At 34.3% G+C, this 16,843-nt stretch overlaps 1 protein-coding gene across 9 annotated transcripts in view; it reads right to left on the bottom strand.

Moving 5' to 3' along the window:
- Positions 1–709: 709 nt before the first annotated feature.
- The window catches only part of GABRG2 (gamma-aminobutyric acid type A receptor subunit gamma2), a 77,716-nt gene continuing 61,582 nt past the window's right edge, over positions 710–16,843 (bottom strand). For 2 of the 9 annotated variants that reach the window (XM_039877295.1, XM_039877263.1), the window contains exons 7-10: positions 9,099–9,251; positions 6,725–6,930; positions 4,587–4,610; positions 717–3,156 (exon numbers count right to left, since the gene is read on the bottom strand). In XM_039877295.1, coding sequence (XP_039733229.1) covers positions 2,881–3,156; positions 4,587–4,610; positions 6,725–6,930; positions 9,099–9,251 — 659 coding nt within the window. In that variant the 3' untranslated portion in view covers positions 717–2,880. Of the gene's footprint in view, positions 3,157–4,586; positions 4,611–6,724; positions 6,931–9,098; positions 9,252–16,843 lie in introns of all 9 variants that reach the window. The other 7 variants (XM_039877255.1, XM_039877250.1, XM_039877274.1 and 4 more) reach the window with 7 other exon arrangements.

The raw sequence follows: 16,843 nt of genomic DNA, 5'->3' as shown, positions 1-16,843 counted from the left end.
TGTGGCATGGTTTCTGCAACATGGTTTCTGCAACATGTTTTTAAATTTTGAGAGTACAGAGAAGGGTCCTTTGGCCTTAAAAATAACTAATCTAATGTATGATATTTTCTCAACAACAGACTTAAGTTTTCAACCTATAGGTTAAAGAAGGTTTGCAATGTAAATACTCTTTAAAAATGAAACATTGTGGTGTAGTGTCACATTAAGGCATATATAACTACTGCTGGATTATTTTAGGAAAGCTGATTGATGGGGGTGCATGGCATCAGAGCACTGGAGGCATTAGAATTGAGGGAGCGAGTTTTTGACGACTTGTTAAGGGTCACTACATAGGATGGCATTATTATACCTAATTTATAGATGATAAAATGGAGACTTATTAAGGCTGAATTGACAATTATCAAGCAACTGGTAAAAGAAGGTTTGGGACCTGTTATGTCTAACACCAGTGTCCATATTTGTAACCACACCAAAGTTTTGAGATGTAGAAGGTATGAGTTTTATTACTGCATGACATTTCTGCCTTCCATCTCCACGCCACACCCCAAATTAATCTATTAATTCTTTTGAAGTGAGGAGCATCATAACACAAAATATCATCACACTGCTCATAAATAGAGCTCACATAAAGAGAAGGCAGTTGGGGAATGAGGCAGGAAAGAAAGGTCACAATGTTTAAAATAAAAAAGTCCAAACAGACCACGGGCAGGCCACCATGGATTAGAATGCAGCATTTTTATTGTAAAAGTCCACATATTAGGCAATTCCTTTGTGAAAAGGTTTTCAAATACATAGACAGGGAGCAACTGGTAATTAATAATTAGATTATATATAATATATATTCATATTGCCAATACTATGCACACATTGGAAAGCTAGCTTTTTTGAGTATCCCTGTTACGGAATACATTTCAAGTTGACAATAATAACATGTTTCTCACCATTGAAAATTTGCCAACAACTCTCCCAAAGGGTCAATATTTAATATGTTAATAACAATTCAAAACAAGAAAATAATTAATTCTATTTACATGTGTTTGAGGTTATATACTAGAGTACTGATATATTAAAGGTTTATAAAATTGGCAGCTATATGTGTTTCAAGATTTGTCCAGATGACTTGATGATGCCTTTATGTGGATTTATATAAACAAAGTCATTCTCTCTTCTTTTCTACTCTTTTTAGGTTGTCTATGAAATTTTACTAGCTGTGATGAAATTCTGACTTAGAGCAACGATTGCCATAAAGAAGAATGGACAAAGGGTGCTATTTTAGAAAAATAAGGATTCAGGATGAGTACATGAAGATGGAGCACAACTCATTTTTTTTTTGAAGTCTTGAACAACTGCTTCATGTGATTACAGTATAGTTGAATGAGGCTACAGTCATAGACTCGACCTCCTTGTAAGTCATTTGTTCTTTCATCTTTCTAAAACTTAATCTTTAGTATAGATATATTTTCTTTTCACAGAGCATATAATACTACATTCTGAACACTAAACAAGTGTGAATTTTGCTTATGCCTGTCATATGTCCTCAAGCGCTTTTGTGGGAGGTCAAAGCTGACTCATTCCCAAACCTAGAAAAATAGTACACAAACTCTAATCGTCCTCTAGTAGACTCATTTTTGTATACAAATATAGGACATAGCTATTGTTTTTAAAGGAGTATGGGCATTGGCTAAAATAAATTTTTGATAATGAATATAAATTGCCAGAGTTCTTTGGATCCTTCTATTTATTTCTTCAAGATCAAATATCACTTGACAATGCCTATGTGAAAAGATGAATCACTGGTTCCAGGCCAGCACAGAAAGTTTCACCAGAAGCCTATGGGGCCAATTCACTTCAAACCATATTTATTGAGCACCAACTATGTGCCAGGTACTCTACAGCTGCTGAGAACCCAGAAAGGGATGACAAGGATACTGCCCATGAGGCACTCACAATCACTAGAAGCAGATTTTAAGGTGGAAGGTAATTTCTGTTAAGATCTATCATTCTAAAACGAAGAAAATATAGCGGCAAGCACATACAATTACTTCATAGTCTGAAATTGGGAGTATTTAGAGGTGGTAAATTCAGTCTATATTTTACTTAAAGTGTTTTAATATGTCATACATGGAAAAAAAAATAAGCTTTTCCAATCTTCATGCATAAGGGAGAAGGTAGTGAAAATTCTTTCTTCTAATTCCAAACTCAAACCCTTATAATTACATTCACGATTCTTTGATAGCCCAAAGAAGCAGAATAAAAGACAATACTTTATGATGTTAACTTCAATCCATTTATTTTGGCTCTAAAGACATGCATGCATTAAACTTGAAGCATTCTAAGTTATTGAAATATTTACATCATTGTACATGTGATATGGAGGAAATTTTCTTCCTATCTTGCGATAGAAGCATAATAGATTTATTGTCTAGGTTCTTAAATTTAAAGTGAGTTGTGATTTGTCTCAAATGAGGGAGATATTCTGTTGGGATCAAATTTACCACAACCTGACACCAGATGAACATAGGGTAGTTTTGGACCTTTTGCATCTAATTGTATTTTGAATTGAATAAGTACACCACCACTGTAAATAGTCATGGCTTTTACTATTTGATTGCCATAGCTGGAAAATATCTTACTTGGTTTCAATGTTTTTGCTCTAACTTCACTTTGCCTTGCAACTTTGCAGCACAGAAACATCACACTTATTGAAGGGGAGTTGGGCGCAAACAATATGACATTAATACAATTTACCAGGTTAGGACATAGAAACAAATTCAGATCATTATAAACCACATGAAGCATTATTTCAGTGGACTTAGAAAGGATATCTTCTTTCCATGAGATTTAATGAATAAGACCCTTATCAATAAAACCCATATCTATTCACAGGTAAAGGTAGGAGACCCAATAGACCAGATTGAACAAGCAAAAAGCAGTAGGGAAGAAGATCCGGGCATATGAGTCCATTTTGGCAATACGGATATGTATCCTCCCATGTCTCCAGGCTCCTGTTCGGCAATCTTCAAAACAGCAGAAAAAACTGGCACAGTCCTTGCCGTCCAGACACTCATACCCATATTCTTCATCTCTCTCTTGAAGGTGCGTGGCATTGTTCATTTGAATGGTTGCTGATCTTGGGCGAATATCAATAGTAGGGGCCTGAGACAAGGGTAGGGAAAAAGAGAGATCAGAGTTAGTTATACTTGATAAGTTCTAGACTAATTTTCCAAAATGTTACCAATGTGAATGATGAATCTGAAAATGAATACTCAGGAAATTGCTATGACATCATGATCTACAATGGTAAAATTGAACTTAGAAGGATAGCACATTTGCAGATTTCAAATTTTGAGCTTAAGCAGTGCAGCTGAAAATAATACCATTAAGCTAATAGCTAGAGCAAGATTAAACACCAAAAGAACTCAGACTTAAACCAAACAACTACATGGAATCTTATTCTGGTAAATATTAGATGTGAGGTTGGTTACATGGAGGCATTTAATGATATTGCATGTGAGTAGAACAAAGAAATAAAAATGCATCAATTTTGAAATCAAATTTTCTGTCATGCTTACCTATAGGCAAATAGTAAACTCCATTATACTAAGCAAATATATTAAATGTTTTTAATATAAAACTGTTAATTTTTTGCTGTATTTATATATATAAATATAGAAGTTTTCTGAGCTTATACTACAATAGTATGGCTTATGTTTTAAAGGAATGTGGTGTTCTGTCTAACATTCACCATGTAGAAGCTTCCAAATACCAGCAGTGTTTACCTACATGTGGGTGAAAATTCAGAAAAAATAATGTTACTACCTGTCAAAGTTTTTCATCATTTGAGAAGAAAATAGTAGCAATTAACTAAATGCTAATCTAATTTTTGCCTTCAGACCAATTTTAAAATCGCCGTAAGACTCAATGGTCTGTCTATTTCACTTCAATGTGGAGGAGTTAGTTTTAGGATAATATAAATACATAAATAAATTATGTATAAATATAAATATAAATTCTAATATCTCTGAATCAGCTGTCACAATTCAACTGGGAATAGAAACCTTGTAATATTGCATGATAGAGCCAAAAGGCTTCTGGATCACCCTAGAAGGAAGGGTGTTTTAACTTGCAGCATTTCAAAGAGAGTATTGTTTTTATAGAACTGACAGGTACAGTTTAGACAAAGGCAACTATTAAATTTACGTATCACAAAACAATCCTGTTTTAAATTAGGATTTACAGAATTAAATTTTAAGGACACAGAAGATGTGGGTAGTGAAATTGAATTCCATTTTCATCTGAGAAGAGAAGGTACATTTTGGCTTTGCCATTTAAGGGGGCTCTCAGTAGTAATGAGAGCTTACAACTTTTTAGTTTCATGTAAAGTCAAAACCTCTGAGAATTAGTGTAGGGTTGCTAAGTCAACTCTAGAAATCTATAGAACTTTCTTCATCTTAACTGTGTTGTCTCTAGTAGAATGCTTAAATGTCTACCCCATAAAATAAATAAATAAATAAAACACCATGTAAGCGTTAATACTTAAATTTAGCAGTTGCATGCAGTGAATTTCCATTCCAAAAACATTATACCTTGAAGGAAAACATCCGAAGAAGCTTTGGGTTTGTAGACAGAAAAGAGAAGTGCATTTTTTTTTTAATTAAAAGAAGGAAAAAAGAAAAAAAAAAGAGAAAGAGACAAAATAAGATAAATTAAAAATACATTTTTAAAATATAGTAAGTAAAATGAACTGAAATTACAAACACAGAAGGACAGTTCTGAAATTGGAACAAAATATATGCCAAAAGTTGGAAAAGGGAATTTGGAAATCTTCAATAAATTAATCCACAGTTATCTAACTGCAAAAGCCACTGTCGTTCATTCATGAGGAACCTTTCAGTTGCCTGGTTTCCATGTATAGAAATACTGTGATTTTATATATTTTCTAATTATCATCAAGAAAGCCTTAATTTGTGAATCCTGACATAATGAACCAAAAGGCATATTAATTGGGAAAATAAAAGTTCAGCTTCTAATTCACACCTTAGGCTCTTGCTTATTTAGATAAATCATCCAATTGGATTAAAGGGGGAAAATGCATAAAATTCTAAGGTCATTTTATTTTCTCAGTTTCTTTAATCCCCTTCCTCCTCTGCCTTCTTTTCTTCTGTCATCTTCATGACCCTGGATTAAGGAATCCAGGTGTTGACCTGGCAGTTAGAGGGCCAAAGGGCTTTTTCCACAGCACTCTTCATTCTTGTTAGAAAGGCAGTCTTCATACCCTCCTTACTGCTGGCAGGTAATAATACTGAACAGCAACAGAACCATCTTCTTGGGGGAAAAGGAAATGGAACGTGAAGGAGGGGGAGAAAACAAACAAACAAACAAAATAAACAACACAACGAGGAAACCAAAATAAGGATAAGAAAATGCGAAGGCAAAGAGAAGATCAGACAGGGAAAGAAAGGACTGCATAAAGCATAGCAATTATCTGGGAGATTAAAGATAAGCATTTATTTTTTTATTAATCATCAAGTATAATGACACTTCTTTCTTTACTTGTTATAAATTCTTATATCCAAATAAACACCATTTATAGAATTTCACTGAGGTTCCTGGAGATGCATCAGCTAGATTTCCTCATTAGAATTCGATCCCCCAGAGTCTGTGGATCAGACAGCCAGCCACTATCAAAGCCCTCAAGTGAAAGATCTGGAAAGGCTATACATCAGGGGAATTCCTTTGCCTCTTTTCTTGGAAGAGAACAGACTTTAACTTTCATGGGGCCTCCTGTGAGCCAGACATTATGTTTAGGAGGGTAAATGGATATCTATCTACATGCTCTCTTTAACATTAATAATAAAAGACAGTTGCTTTAGGCATTTAAATTTGTGCTTCATCATCTCTATTTAAAGTTTGGTGGCAAGGTGAAGTCATCCTTCCTATTTCCAAATCACTGAGATCAATTCAGGTTGGTAATTATAAATCATCAACAACAATCATCATCATCAACTATTAATGGTAAAGGCTTTCATGTATAAGTTACTATGTAATGCTTTTTACCTCTGTTACCACATTTATTTTCACAATGGCCATATGAGATGTCTTTTTTTGTTTTTTGTTTTTTGTTTTACAATACTTATTTCATATATGAGAAAATAAAGACACAGGGAGGTTAAATAAGTTGCCAAATAGATGAGCCATTTCTTTTAAAATGAAAAATATACATTTTGAGTTTGAAATCAGTAGAAGTTCTCTGGTGGCAACACACACACACATTACTAGCCACAACACACACACACACACACACATTAAATTATTTGCAAAAGTGTGGTGATCCTTGAAATTTCAAGAATCTTGTGGCTTCCTAGCAGAAATCTCTGGATGAAAATTTTAATTTAACACAGTAATTTAAAAATAAAGTAAAGAGGCGGTATGATAAAACCTAGAAAAATAACAGCTAGAAAATAAATGCATTTCTCAGCAGTGATTATGCTTCCTGTAAAATGAAGAAAGCAAGAGTCTGCCTTAGTGAATCAGGTCTCTTTCAAGTAACTATGACTCTATTGAATCCTTATATTTTGATGAAACTCACATATTCACTTTTCATCTTGGAGCTCAAGTGTTGAGATTTAACCTGCAGATAGGCTAAGCAAGACCAAACAAAAACAAAAGCTGATGGTCTTCCTGCATAAAAATTTCAGTGGTCCCAGTGAGAAGTGATACATACAGGGTTTTTCTTCTTTTTGTCTTTGTCCTTGCTTGGTTTCCGGTTGCTGACAAAATAATGTAGGGTGCCATATTCCACCAAAGCAGAGAAGACAAATATGAAGCAGACAGATACAAAGAGATCCATTGCTGTGACATAGGAGACCTTGGGGAGTGACTTCCGGGCAATGGTGCTGAGGGTAGTCATTGTCAGGACAGTGGTAATACCTGAAGAGAGGCACAGTTAAACAGATCATGTGACCACATCAGTAAGTAGGGTAACTGAGTCACTATGGAAACTAAACTTTTTTTGTGACTTGATACGCAACCTCAGTAATGGAAAAGGAAGCATAATTGGAGTTCATTCACTACGCTCACAAATATTTATTGCCTTGAGAATGTCATTTAAACGTAGCACCTCTGCTTTCTTAACTTTAAAAAATGTGATATTTTTATAATAATTACAACTTCTACATTCTGCTGTTGTAAAGAGTAGAAAGGCATGGGGACCATATTGTACATGCCTGACTTGTAGTCCATGATCAATAAATAGCATACCTGCTATTCGCTCAGGAGTTTCTCACTTATTCCTAATTCTTGAGCTCACTCACCTTGATCCCTTCTCCCACCATGGTCTTTTGCCACTGAGCATTTATTTAATAAGTGGTTGAAATGAGCTACTGGAGTTGCCATAAGAAGGATTTTGACCAGCAAGCGTCTAGACTTCAAGAGGAGAAATTGATATGAAATATTTTCCTTAAAATATTTGCGAGATGGATAAATTGGAATGTATCAGTCCATCTGTTCCATCCATTCATAACCGCATACGTTACTTGAATAATCATTGTGGTACCAACTATGTGCCAGGCACTATACTGAGAATGAAAAAGACATTTGCATGCTGATATGAGAGGCAGACATAGAATGTAATGCAACACATTCTGCTCACAGTGACGATTAATCATCCTAAAGTAATAGACTCAACACATTTGTGGTTTGTTTCAGCATGTAGCATTAGACAACTTATTATAATTATTGAATAGGACTTGTAACATAAAGTACTGCATGTAACAGAAAAAAATCAAAATAACTATTTTGAAACAGATCGGAGACTAAATTAGGTTCTGAATAGGACAAATATGGAAATGACGGACTTTGCCCCCAGTTATTTCTTCTGCCCTCAGTTTTACAAATCATTTTGTCAGAAAATGACTATAGTTGCTAACATTTCTGATGTCTTACTATGTTTTGTGCACTTTGCATGGAATACCTTATTTAACCCAATAAAACCTTACTAGTTATGTACAGGAAATGATACATGTTTTACCTGTGAAGAAACTGTGATTTACAGAGATTAAAGGTTGTTACCAAGGACATTATAATTGTGGGTTGAAATCAAGATTGTTTAGAGTTTAAAACTCCAGCTCTTACATTTTCATGATTAGGCCTCTTTAGCCAAAGAGTAAGCAAGAGATATGGTTCTAATTTTCACTTAACTGATAAAAGAGATTATGATTTAGTGTTTCATCTTTCAGTAGCTTTATTCTTAGTTAAGGCTTTAGAGAATTTTATGTAGTATGAAAATTTTATTCATGGATGTAGACTCCAATGTCTCTTTGAGCCTTGTGGCTTTGTTATGAACTCTGTGTGCCACCTTCTTGATGTGAGGAAAAATATCTGAAAATCTGAATATTACTATATACAATAGATTGAGCAAACTGTAAATAATCTTAAAAGTATGAAAATGGGTTCCCAAAATTTCATAGGGAATTGAGTTTTTTCCAAAATAATTTTTTCAGTGGCTCTTCTAGAAAAAGACAATATGTATGTATGTCTTCAAATGTCATCATGATAACTATGCATGTTATAATCAGTTAATAGTCAAGGGTATGCTGATAAATGTGTAACCATTGACTCTTAAAAAAATGAAGGTTGTGATTTTTAGCATTTGCCAATTTCCATGGTGTTAATTTTCACTTTGCCTAATGTCAAACTGCCAGGGCGACCTGTCCAGACACACTATTGGAAAAGGACAAACGATCGGCTCTTACGAGCTGGTCTGAACAGCTACATCATGTAACTAACTGCCCAGAGACCAAAACAAAAAATCTGTTGAAATTAGAAGTTTTTTTTTTTCTAATTAACTTAAACTTCTTAAGACAATTTACTTAAAACAAACAAACAAACAAAAAAACTATTGAAATAATAAGGAAAACAGACTTGGGAAACGATGAACACTCTCATTTTTAATATGCTAGTTTTCTTTAAAATGAAACAAATGCATTTCTATGTAATTGTTGACTGAACTACAAGCAAATCAGTTTAGAAAGCAGAATAGGATTACTTCCATTGGGTACTTACCTTGAGACACTACAACACAAACAGATGTATCTCACCTAAAGAAGTTCTGGCTGGAACAGCATCCTTATTGATCCAGAAGGACACCCAGGATAGAACAACGATGAGTGTGCAAGGGATGTAGGTCTGGATGGTGAAGTATCCCATTCTTCTGCTCAGGTCAAAGTAGACAGACATAACCACATAATCTCCTAGAACAAAACAAAGATAGCATCGTGCAACCCCTTATCAAAAACAAGAACATTAAAAAAAAAAAAAAGAAGCATATGTTTAACTTTTATATTCACACATTTAGATTGAGCGTTCCATACCAAGGGTATGTTGAAAACTATCCTCTACCCATTTGGGTTAAAACAAAAATAAAAACAAAAAGCAAAATCCAAACTAAATTGAGGTCTGATGCTTTTTAAAAGCAATGTGACTACTCGGCAGAAGGAAACACTTTTGAGCATATTGATCATATTTTCTTCTTTCATGTTATTTTTGATGGTATCTTTTCTTCCTGCTTAATACACACAATATAAATTTGTTTTTGTTTGGTGGGGAGGGAGAGGAGCAGTGTGCTTCTCTTGCCTAAAATGAACCCTAAGATTTGTAAGTTTCTTCTTGTTCTCGAGATCTGTCTCCATACAAACCAGAGAGAATATCCTAGCGCTTGACACTAGTAAATGACTAATTTCCTCAGTTTATAATGAAATTCCTATGCTAAGACAGTTTTTCCCATGTTTTCATTGAGTCATATTTTCCTTCATAGCAGTTACTTCAGTTGTAATTTCTCATTAATTTGTGTGGTTATTTTTGTAATAACTGTCTCCCCTATTAGACTTCATCACAAAGTGGGCCTCTTTTAACTCATAATTGCACTATTAGTCATTAACATACTGCTTGATTCTAAATAGGTATATGGTAACATTTGCTGAGTAAATAACTAAATGAACGAATTCATTTATAAATTTAAATGTAAAGAAAATAGACAAAAAAAATCAAGAAGCTGTATTCTGGAATATATGTGTTAAAAAAAGTTTATGTAAATAATTCAGAAAGTAGAGTAATAAAAGAATTAAAGAATAAACGTATAGCTATGTATGAGAATGTGACACAATTTGAATGTCTGATTTTTTTACAATTAAGATGCATGTGTTACTTTTAAAATTCCATGTCCTTCATTTTGTATAATTCCAAGTAAATTTTTGGGAAATTTTAATTTTTGAATTTGGAAAATATGCTTTGTAGACATATCCCAATTACTATACATCAATGTTTCCTTTATACTCTTAGAGAACACCGGTTTCAAAAGCTATATTTGCTCTTGCAGTGCGAAGTGAACTCAAGAGAGATCAGTTTTCAAATGTTGCTTTTTTTTTTACTAAATTATAATTTGTCCTAAAATTGATGAAGAATGAAATCCAAATCATGTTTTATTTTAATTATTTGGCTTCATGCCTGTATTTCTGTACTTACTTGGCTGATTTAGAACTGATTTGAAAATAAGGTGCTTTAGAAGCTTCATGCAGAGAAGATTGATTTAGTGAGATGAGTTATTATAGCTCAGTCCAGTTCTTCCTCCCACTCTCAAGCTTTACTTCAAACCTTCTAAGCTGCTGAGACAGAAAACCCTCATTGGCTCCTCTTCGAGGGAGCAAAGCCTCTCCCCTGCAGTATTTCCTAGATGGGTTATGAATACCTCCTAACACTACCCTTTGGTGGATTAGTACACTATATTATTTGTCTGAGTCAGGCCTGGTTAAGGTAGTGACAAGGACCCAGATGCTAACTAGAGAATTTAGCTTCCATTGGAATATTAATTCCTTCTCAGAGATCAATAAGTAGCAATTATTTAGTGATTATTTTTCAAAACCTTAAGGTATGCATTTCTTACTGATAACTAGATTTTGATTAGTTCCCTGAGATTATACTTCTCTGTGTTGATTTATCTGGACTTAAGCTATTTAAACTCAAAGCATTTTATAAATTAGTTTTGTCCCTGTTTTTGTTCTAATTTAGAATATCATATACACAGGCCATGATTATGGAGTAAAGATATTTAATTTGAAATAATCCTTATTAATGTCAATATTTCTTCCTGTTTCTTTGATCTAAAGATAAGAAGCAAATGAAAGCTAGGAAAAACAAAAAAGGTTTTCTTTTGCAATAATAACATTCAGAGGGTACTTTTTCTCCCTATTTTCCAAATCTTTGAGAGTTTTCTACCTATTTTAAATGTGTTAAATGAAACTTTACAAATTATAATATTTTAATAAATCTAGATGATTTGAGTAACTTTATTTATTATGTAAATGAGTAAGAACCTACACTTTGACATTAATGATCTGACTCTCTTAAAGGTGAACTTTAAATTTGCCTCAAGTTAACAAGATAATTATCTCGATTCAATTTTCCTCTTCCCTTTAGGTCAGAATCTAAATTTCCATGGCCTATTTATCTATCGATTTCTATTTTAAGGTAATAGCTCTGAGCATCTTTCATCTTTACCAGCAAATTCAAAGCTCTTCTACCACGAGATTACAGATTCAAACTTGGAAACAGGCCATTTAAAAGCAAAGCAGCTTCGCAGTGACAGCCTGGTGCCTTTCTTATCTCCAAGGCCACATCACTTTTTGTATTTTTAAAAACTCGGGCTGAGGAGCCTATAAAATCAAACCTCCTGAAAGTACCACATCAGTGATTTCTCAAGCCCAAAGGTTTAAATGTCTACCAGTCAATGATGTTTGTTTCAACCACTTTGAATTTATTCTTTTTATTGACTTATGCTAACATCAGTAGCTAAAGTCATAGCATTTTATAAATTAGCTTGGTCCCTGCTTTTGTCTGTTTAGAATATAATAGACACAGGCTGTGATTAAGGAGAGAACACATATAATCTGAATATCACTTATTAACGTCTGTTCTTTATGTTTTTATAAGCTTCTTATGTCTAGTTTCAGGAAGAAACCATCAATATCAGTGAACAATGAACTCCAATTATTATTATTTCTTTAGTGTGATTAAACCATACAAAATTCAGATTTATTAGAGTGTTTAAGCTCTTATTTCATATATGGAACTATTTTCTCCTAAACACTTGAAGATTCTATGATAGAAAAGTCTTCCCCTCCATTGAATAACTGAAATGGTAAAAATAATTATTTTCTAGTTACCAGTAATGTGGCCCTATTATGTGCACACACTGGGCTGAAAGGTTTGCATATATTATGTCTAAATATCCTAATCACTTATTTCAGAATGGTGAAAAAGCTAAGACTTCACTTTATTTCTCTCTCGTGATTCTTAATCCACTTATAGTGAATAGAGTATATGTTATTCTACTAGGTTAACTTTGAAGGAATAGTTACTGTTATGATCTTTACATTCCTTTCTGTAGACTCATCTTGAAGTCAAAAATATTTTTAATCACTGCTATGTATAGAGTACTATATTAGGCAGTGTAGAGTTTACGACGAATGGAATCTCACAACTGATTCTAGATTAAATGAATTAAATGAGGACAAGATTACTTTTTCACTGACTACAACTCAGATAGAAGGAACAATAAGCTAAGACAATGCATTAGATCTGTCTTTATCATTCCTTATTAAACTCTTAAATCTGAGGCATGATCCTATGAGGTTGATTTTAATTGTAGGCAAGCAGGATGGTTGATTGGTTACATTTTCATTTGAGGAAATTGTTTTCCAAAATTAGACCTGTACCTTACCAAACACATAAAAATAAATTTAAGATGAATAATCCAATATTCAAATTTAAGTGTGAATATAAATACTACACAAAGAAACAATATAGGAAAATACTTGTATAACACATAAGGTGGAAAAGTTTTCATCAAGCACACATAACACATAAAAGGCATAAAGAGAAAAAAATTTGTCATTTAAAACTTAGAACATCAGTATTATAAATATTTTGTTTTAAGTAATATAGAAAGGCAAAACACCATACTTGAATAAAGTATTTCCAAAATAAATAAGAAATCAAAAGCTAGTATCACTGATATATAAAGAATTCTCATTAATTATTGAGAAAAGAAACCCACATTTTTAACTAAGCTAAAAAATATGGACAATTCATGGATAGTAAATATATGAAGAGTCTCAACTTCAGTAGTCATCAGTGAAATCCAAAATAATATAATAGCATTTCATTTTTAGCCTATCAAATTGGGGGAAAAAACCGTAATTTTCAGTACTGGCAAGATGTGGACAAAGAAGAACCGCACACCCTCGGTAGGGTATACACACTGATGTGAATTTTTCAGAAGATAATCTGGAAGTATATAAAAAACATTTTTCTTCTAGATATCTGGAATAAACACTGCAAAAGAAAAAGGTTTTGTTTGTTTGTTTGTTTGTTTGTTTGTTTTAAATACTGCCTTTCAGTTGGTACCAAGGTTTGCTGTGTGCCCGAAAGAAGGAATAGAATACCAAATCCTTGGGCAGAATCCCAGATTAAGGAGTCTAGAGTCTTTTCTAGGGAGAGGAAAGACTTTTATATTTAATGAGTTGCTAACTTCCATGCATGCCACCCCGGAGTGTTTCATCACCTGCCCACCATTCCTAGTGGTGGTTGAGGCTCTCATTAACTATTCTAGAACCACATCAACATTCCTCCAGCAACTAGGCTCTGTGAAGTCAAGAGAGGGGAAAACATAGAGCTAAACTATAATCCTTGGCCTCAAGGAATCCTCAGGCTGAGAAAGACATGAATATAGCATCACTACTCAATGTCAAGAGCTCTCATAAAACATACATATGCTAACTCATCTTACACACTATGATTAGATGAAGTTTCTGGCAAGCACATTTCCGGAAGTTCTGACAAAATAATGCCAATCATCACAAACTTTAAAGAGATTCATGCTCCTCTGCAAAAAAAAAAAAAAATTCAAATTCCTTAGCTTGGCATGAAAGGCTGTCTATAGTCAGAATTTAACCTGGATCTTTCTCGCTTATTACTCGTTTCATGTTCTCTACACCCTAGACAAGATAAATTAAATATTTTCATTTCATGCTTCTATAATCTTTCTGTCTTTATTCTTCCTGGTATCATATCTCTCCAGCTCCCTAACTCATCTCCTTACTCCATTTCTTCATTCCAGCCTCCCAACAACCTCCCCTCTCCAACCACTCCACCACACATCCATCCTCTATGCTGTGACTGGACTGTGCCAAGATGGTAGCCATCTTCAGTAAATGTTAAAAGAAAGTAAAATTTAAAAGTCTATTTCTTCAGTTGATTAAGTTTCATTTCAAGTGCTCAGTAGCTACATGTGGCTTGCAACTATTGTATTGTGATAGTATGGATCGTAGAAAAGTTACTTCATTGTGGAAAGCTCATTTGGACAGTCCTGGTCTACATTAACTTTTCTAAAATGCTTTATCAGGTTCTTCAGTATAAAATCTGTACTGCTTAACACATGATTCTAGTCCATTTTGCTCTGATCCACTACTGAACCATCCCAGCCATGTCTCACATCACTTATAATCTCTCCATCTTATGCCCACCCAACTGGATTTACATTTTTCCCTCCCAAAGGGCCCTGCTCATTCTTTTGTCTTCATTTGCCATATGTTACCTCAAATTTCTGGAATATTCTCTGCTCCTCTGATCATGTCATATACATATACATACCTCCAAACCCTTCCATAATTGCCCATTGATATCAGGACATCCTATAAGTCTTTAACTTATTCTGTAAGACTTTGGGTGGTCTTTTCCCTGACTGCATCACTAGCCGCATCTGAAATAGTATTTCTTTACACTCCAGCTGGGGTTTGATCAGTAAGATCTCAGAGCTGATCATAATCGAGGGTATATGAGGTATGAATTTGGATTACATTCCTGATTATAATTAGCACACAAACTCTGTGAGTGAAGTAGCTGTACTTTGCTCACTGATGTTACTCTCAGCATCTAGTACAGTGCCTGATACATAGGAGGAGTTCAACAATTATTTGTTAAATGAATAAATATCACTTAGCTCAGAAGGACATGAATAAAATCCTGAGTGAACTATACACCAAAAGTACTTAAGACCAAGGCAGAGATCAACATGGGCTTTTAAAATATTAAACTTCTACTTTAGAAAGTATTGCTTCTGGAAGTATTTTTACTGGATACCTTGCTGAACCCTTGCAATGTGGATATAAAGTCACAGTGTAGCAGTCTTAACTACTTGCCAAAAAGGAAAAAGGGAAGGGAAATCAGCTACATCAGGGTGGCTGCATTATGCTTATTAAAGAATCGATCGGTGATTTCAGCTTCTCAGCCAGATTCAATTAGTGAGAGAAGAGAACAAAGGGCTTGGCTGCTTACACACAACCATCACAGTCTTCCAGGTCAAGTCTAATATGTGCATTTTCATCTCAAAACTGCATTATTTTTATTTGATCTGTTGACTGTTTAAGCTCACATGTTGGAAAAGAATAAAATAGCAATTGGAGAAAATAAAATGAAAACTAGAAAGTATAAGTTATGATTATTTTTTTCCAGGCTAAATTTGTCTTTTAAAGACTCGCTTTGACATCCCCACTGAGGAAAGAGAGCATAGAATTGTGGCAAAGAATAAGGGCTGCTTCAAGTCAAATTCCCTAGAAGCGGAGCTGGAGGCCAGAATTCTTGCAAGGGTCACTTGTTGGGATTTAGCTGTCAGACAAAGAGGATGAGAGAAGCAGGAGAGAGCAGCAGAAAAAAGCTGGGCATGATTTACTTCAGTTGAAGGAGGGAAGCTTCCAGATGGTTCTGGAATAAAATGCACCACAATTAGTCTTCCCTTGAGGCAAGAGGACCGGTTATTTGTAATCTCTGTAAATTGAAGCGGAGTGGTCTTCATCTCCTAATTGAGATGGTCCTATTTTGGCCAAAGGCAGTTCTCCAGAAAAGGAGTCAGTGGTGGGCTGTTAGCAGCCAACCCTTGCTACACCTGGGGAATGGATGCACGAACCAGAGAAGGTCATGGGAAGGAGTGGACATTAGTAATGCCCACTGCTAAAATTGTGGTGTCAGATTGGCTGGGTTCAAAAATCTTCGTCCTGTCACTAACTGGTTTTGTGATTTGTTGCAAGTTCCTTAACTCTCTGAGTCTCAGCTTCCTTATTAGAACTCACTTCATAGATTATTGTGGACATAGTAAAGAGTTAATACAAATAATGTGCTTGGTATAATTCCCGACTCATAGTAAAAGGTCCATTAATGTCAGTTATTACAAAGTAATGTAACTTATGTAATATAATTAGCACTATTCTGGTGCATATAAGAATAGAAGAAATGTTACTAAACATTCAAAAGAGAACTAAAGTTAAAAAGTCTTTGAATTTATACATATCAATTCTGTTCTTTTAAAGATTAAGTAATTGAGATTCCTCAGAGAAGATGAGTGTTTTAGGAGACAAGACTGTTTAGTAGCAGACCCAGGACTCCCACCTCCCAAACTGGTACTGTTCATTTTGAGCCAGTGGTTAGGATCATAGATATAGAGCAAAACAGTGGAAAGTTGAGTAATTATTGAATGTGGTTAATATAGAAAGTTGTTTTGGATAATTGGGAGCCCCAACCACAAAGAGAACAATTTATTTCTTCTTGAACCTTATATAATAGATATAATACTTTTAGGGAGGATGGAAAGTAACTCCTTTGTCTGGAACACCAACCTATTTGACTCAACAAACTATACTAGAGGGTTTTTCGCCCTCTAAGAGAATCGCTTTAGACAAAAGGAAGCTCGGTTTTGCAAAACCTCTAGAGATTAGTGTTTATTCTCTAGAAAAAC

Source organism: Pteropus medius, unplaced genomic scaffold (genome assembly GCF_902729225.1).
Source record: "Pteropus medius unplaced genomic scaffold, Ma_sr-lr_union100, whole genome shotgun sequence".
Classification (NCBI taxonomy): domain Eukaryota; kingdom Metazoa; phylum Chordata; class Mammalia; order Chiroptera; family Pteropodidae; genus Pteropus; species Pteropus medius.
The sequence above is the reverse complement of the archived record's forward strand: the minus strand, read 5'-3'. Positions and strand labels throughout refer to the sequence as shown.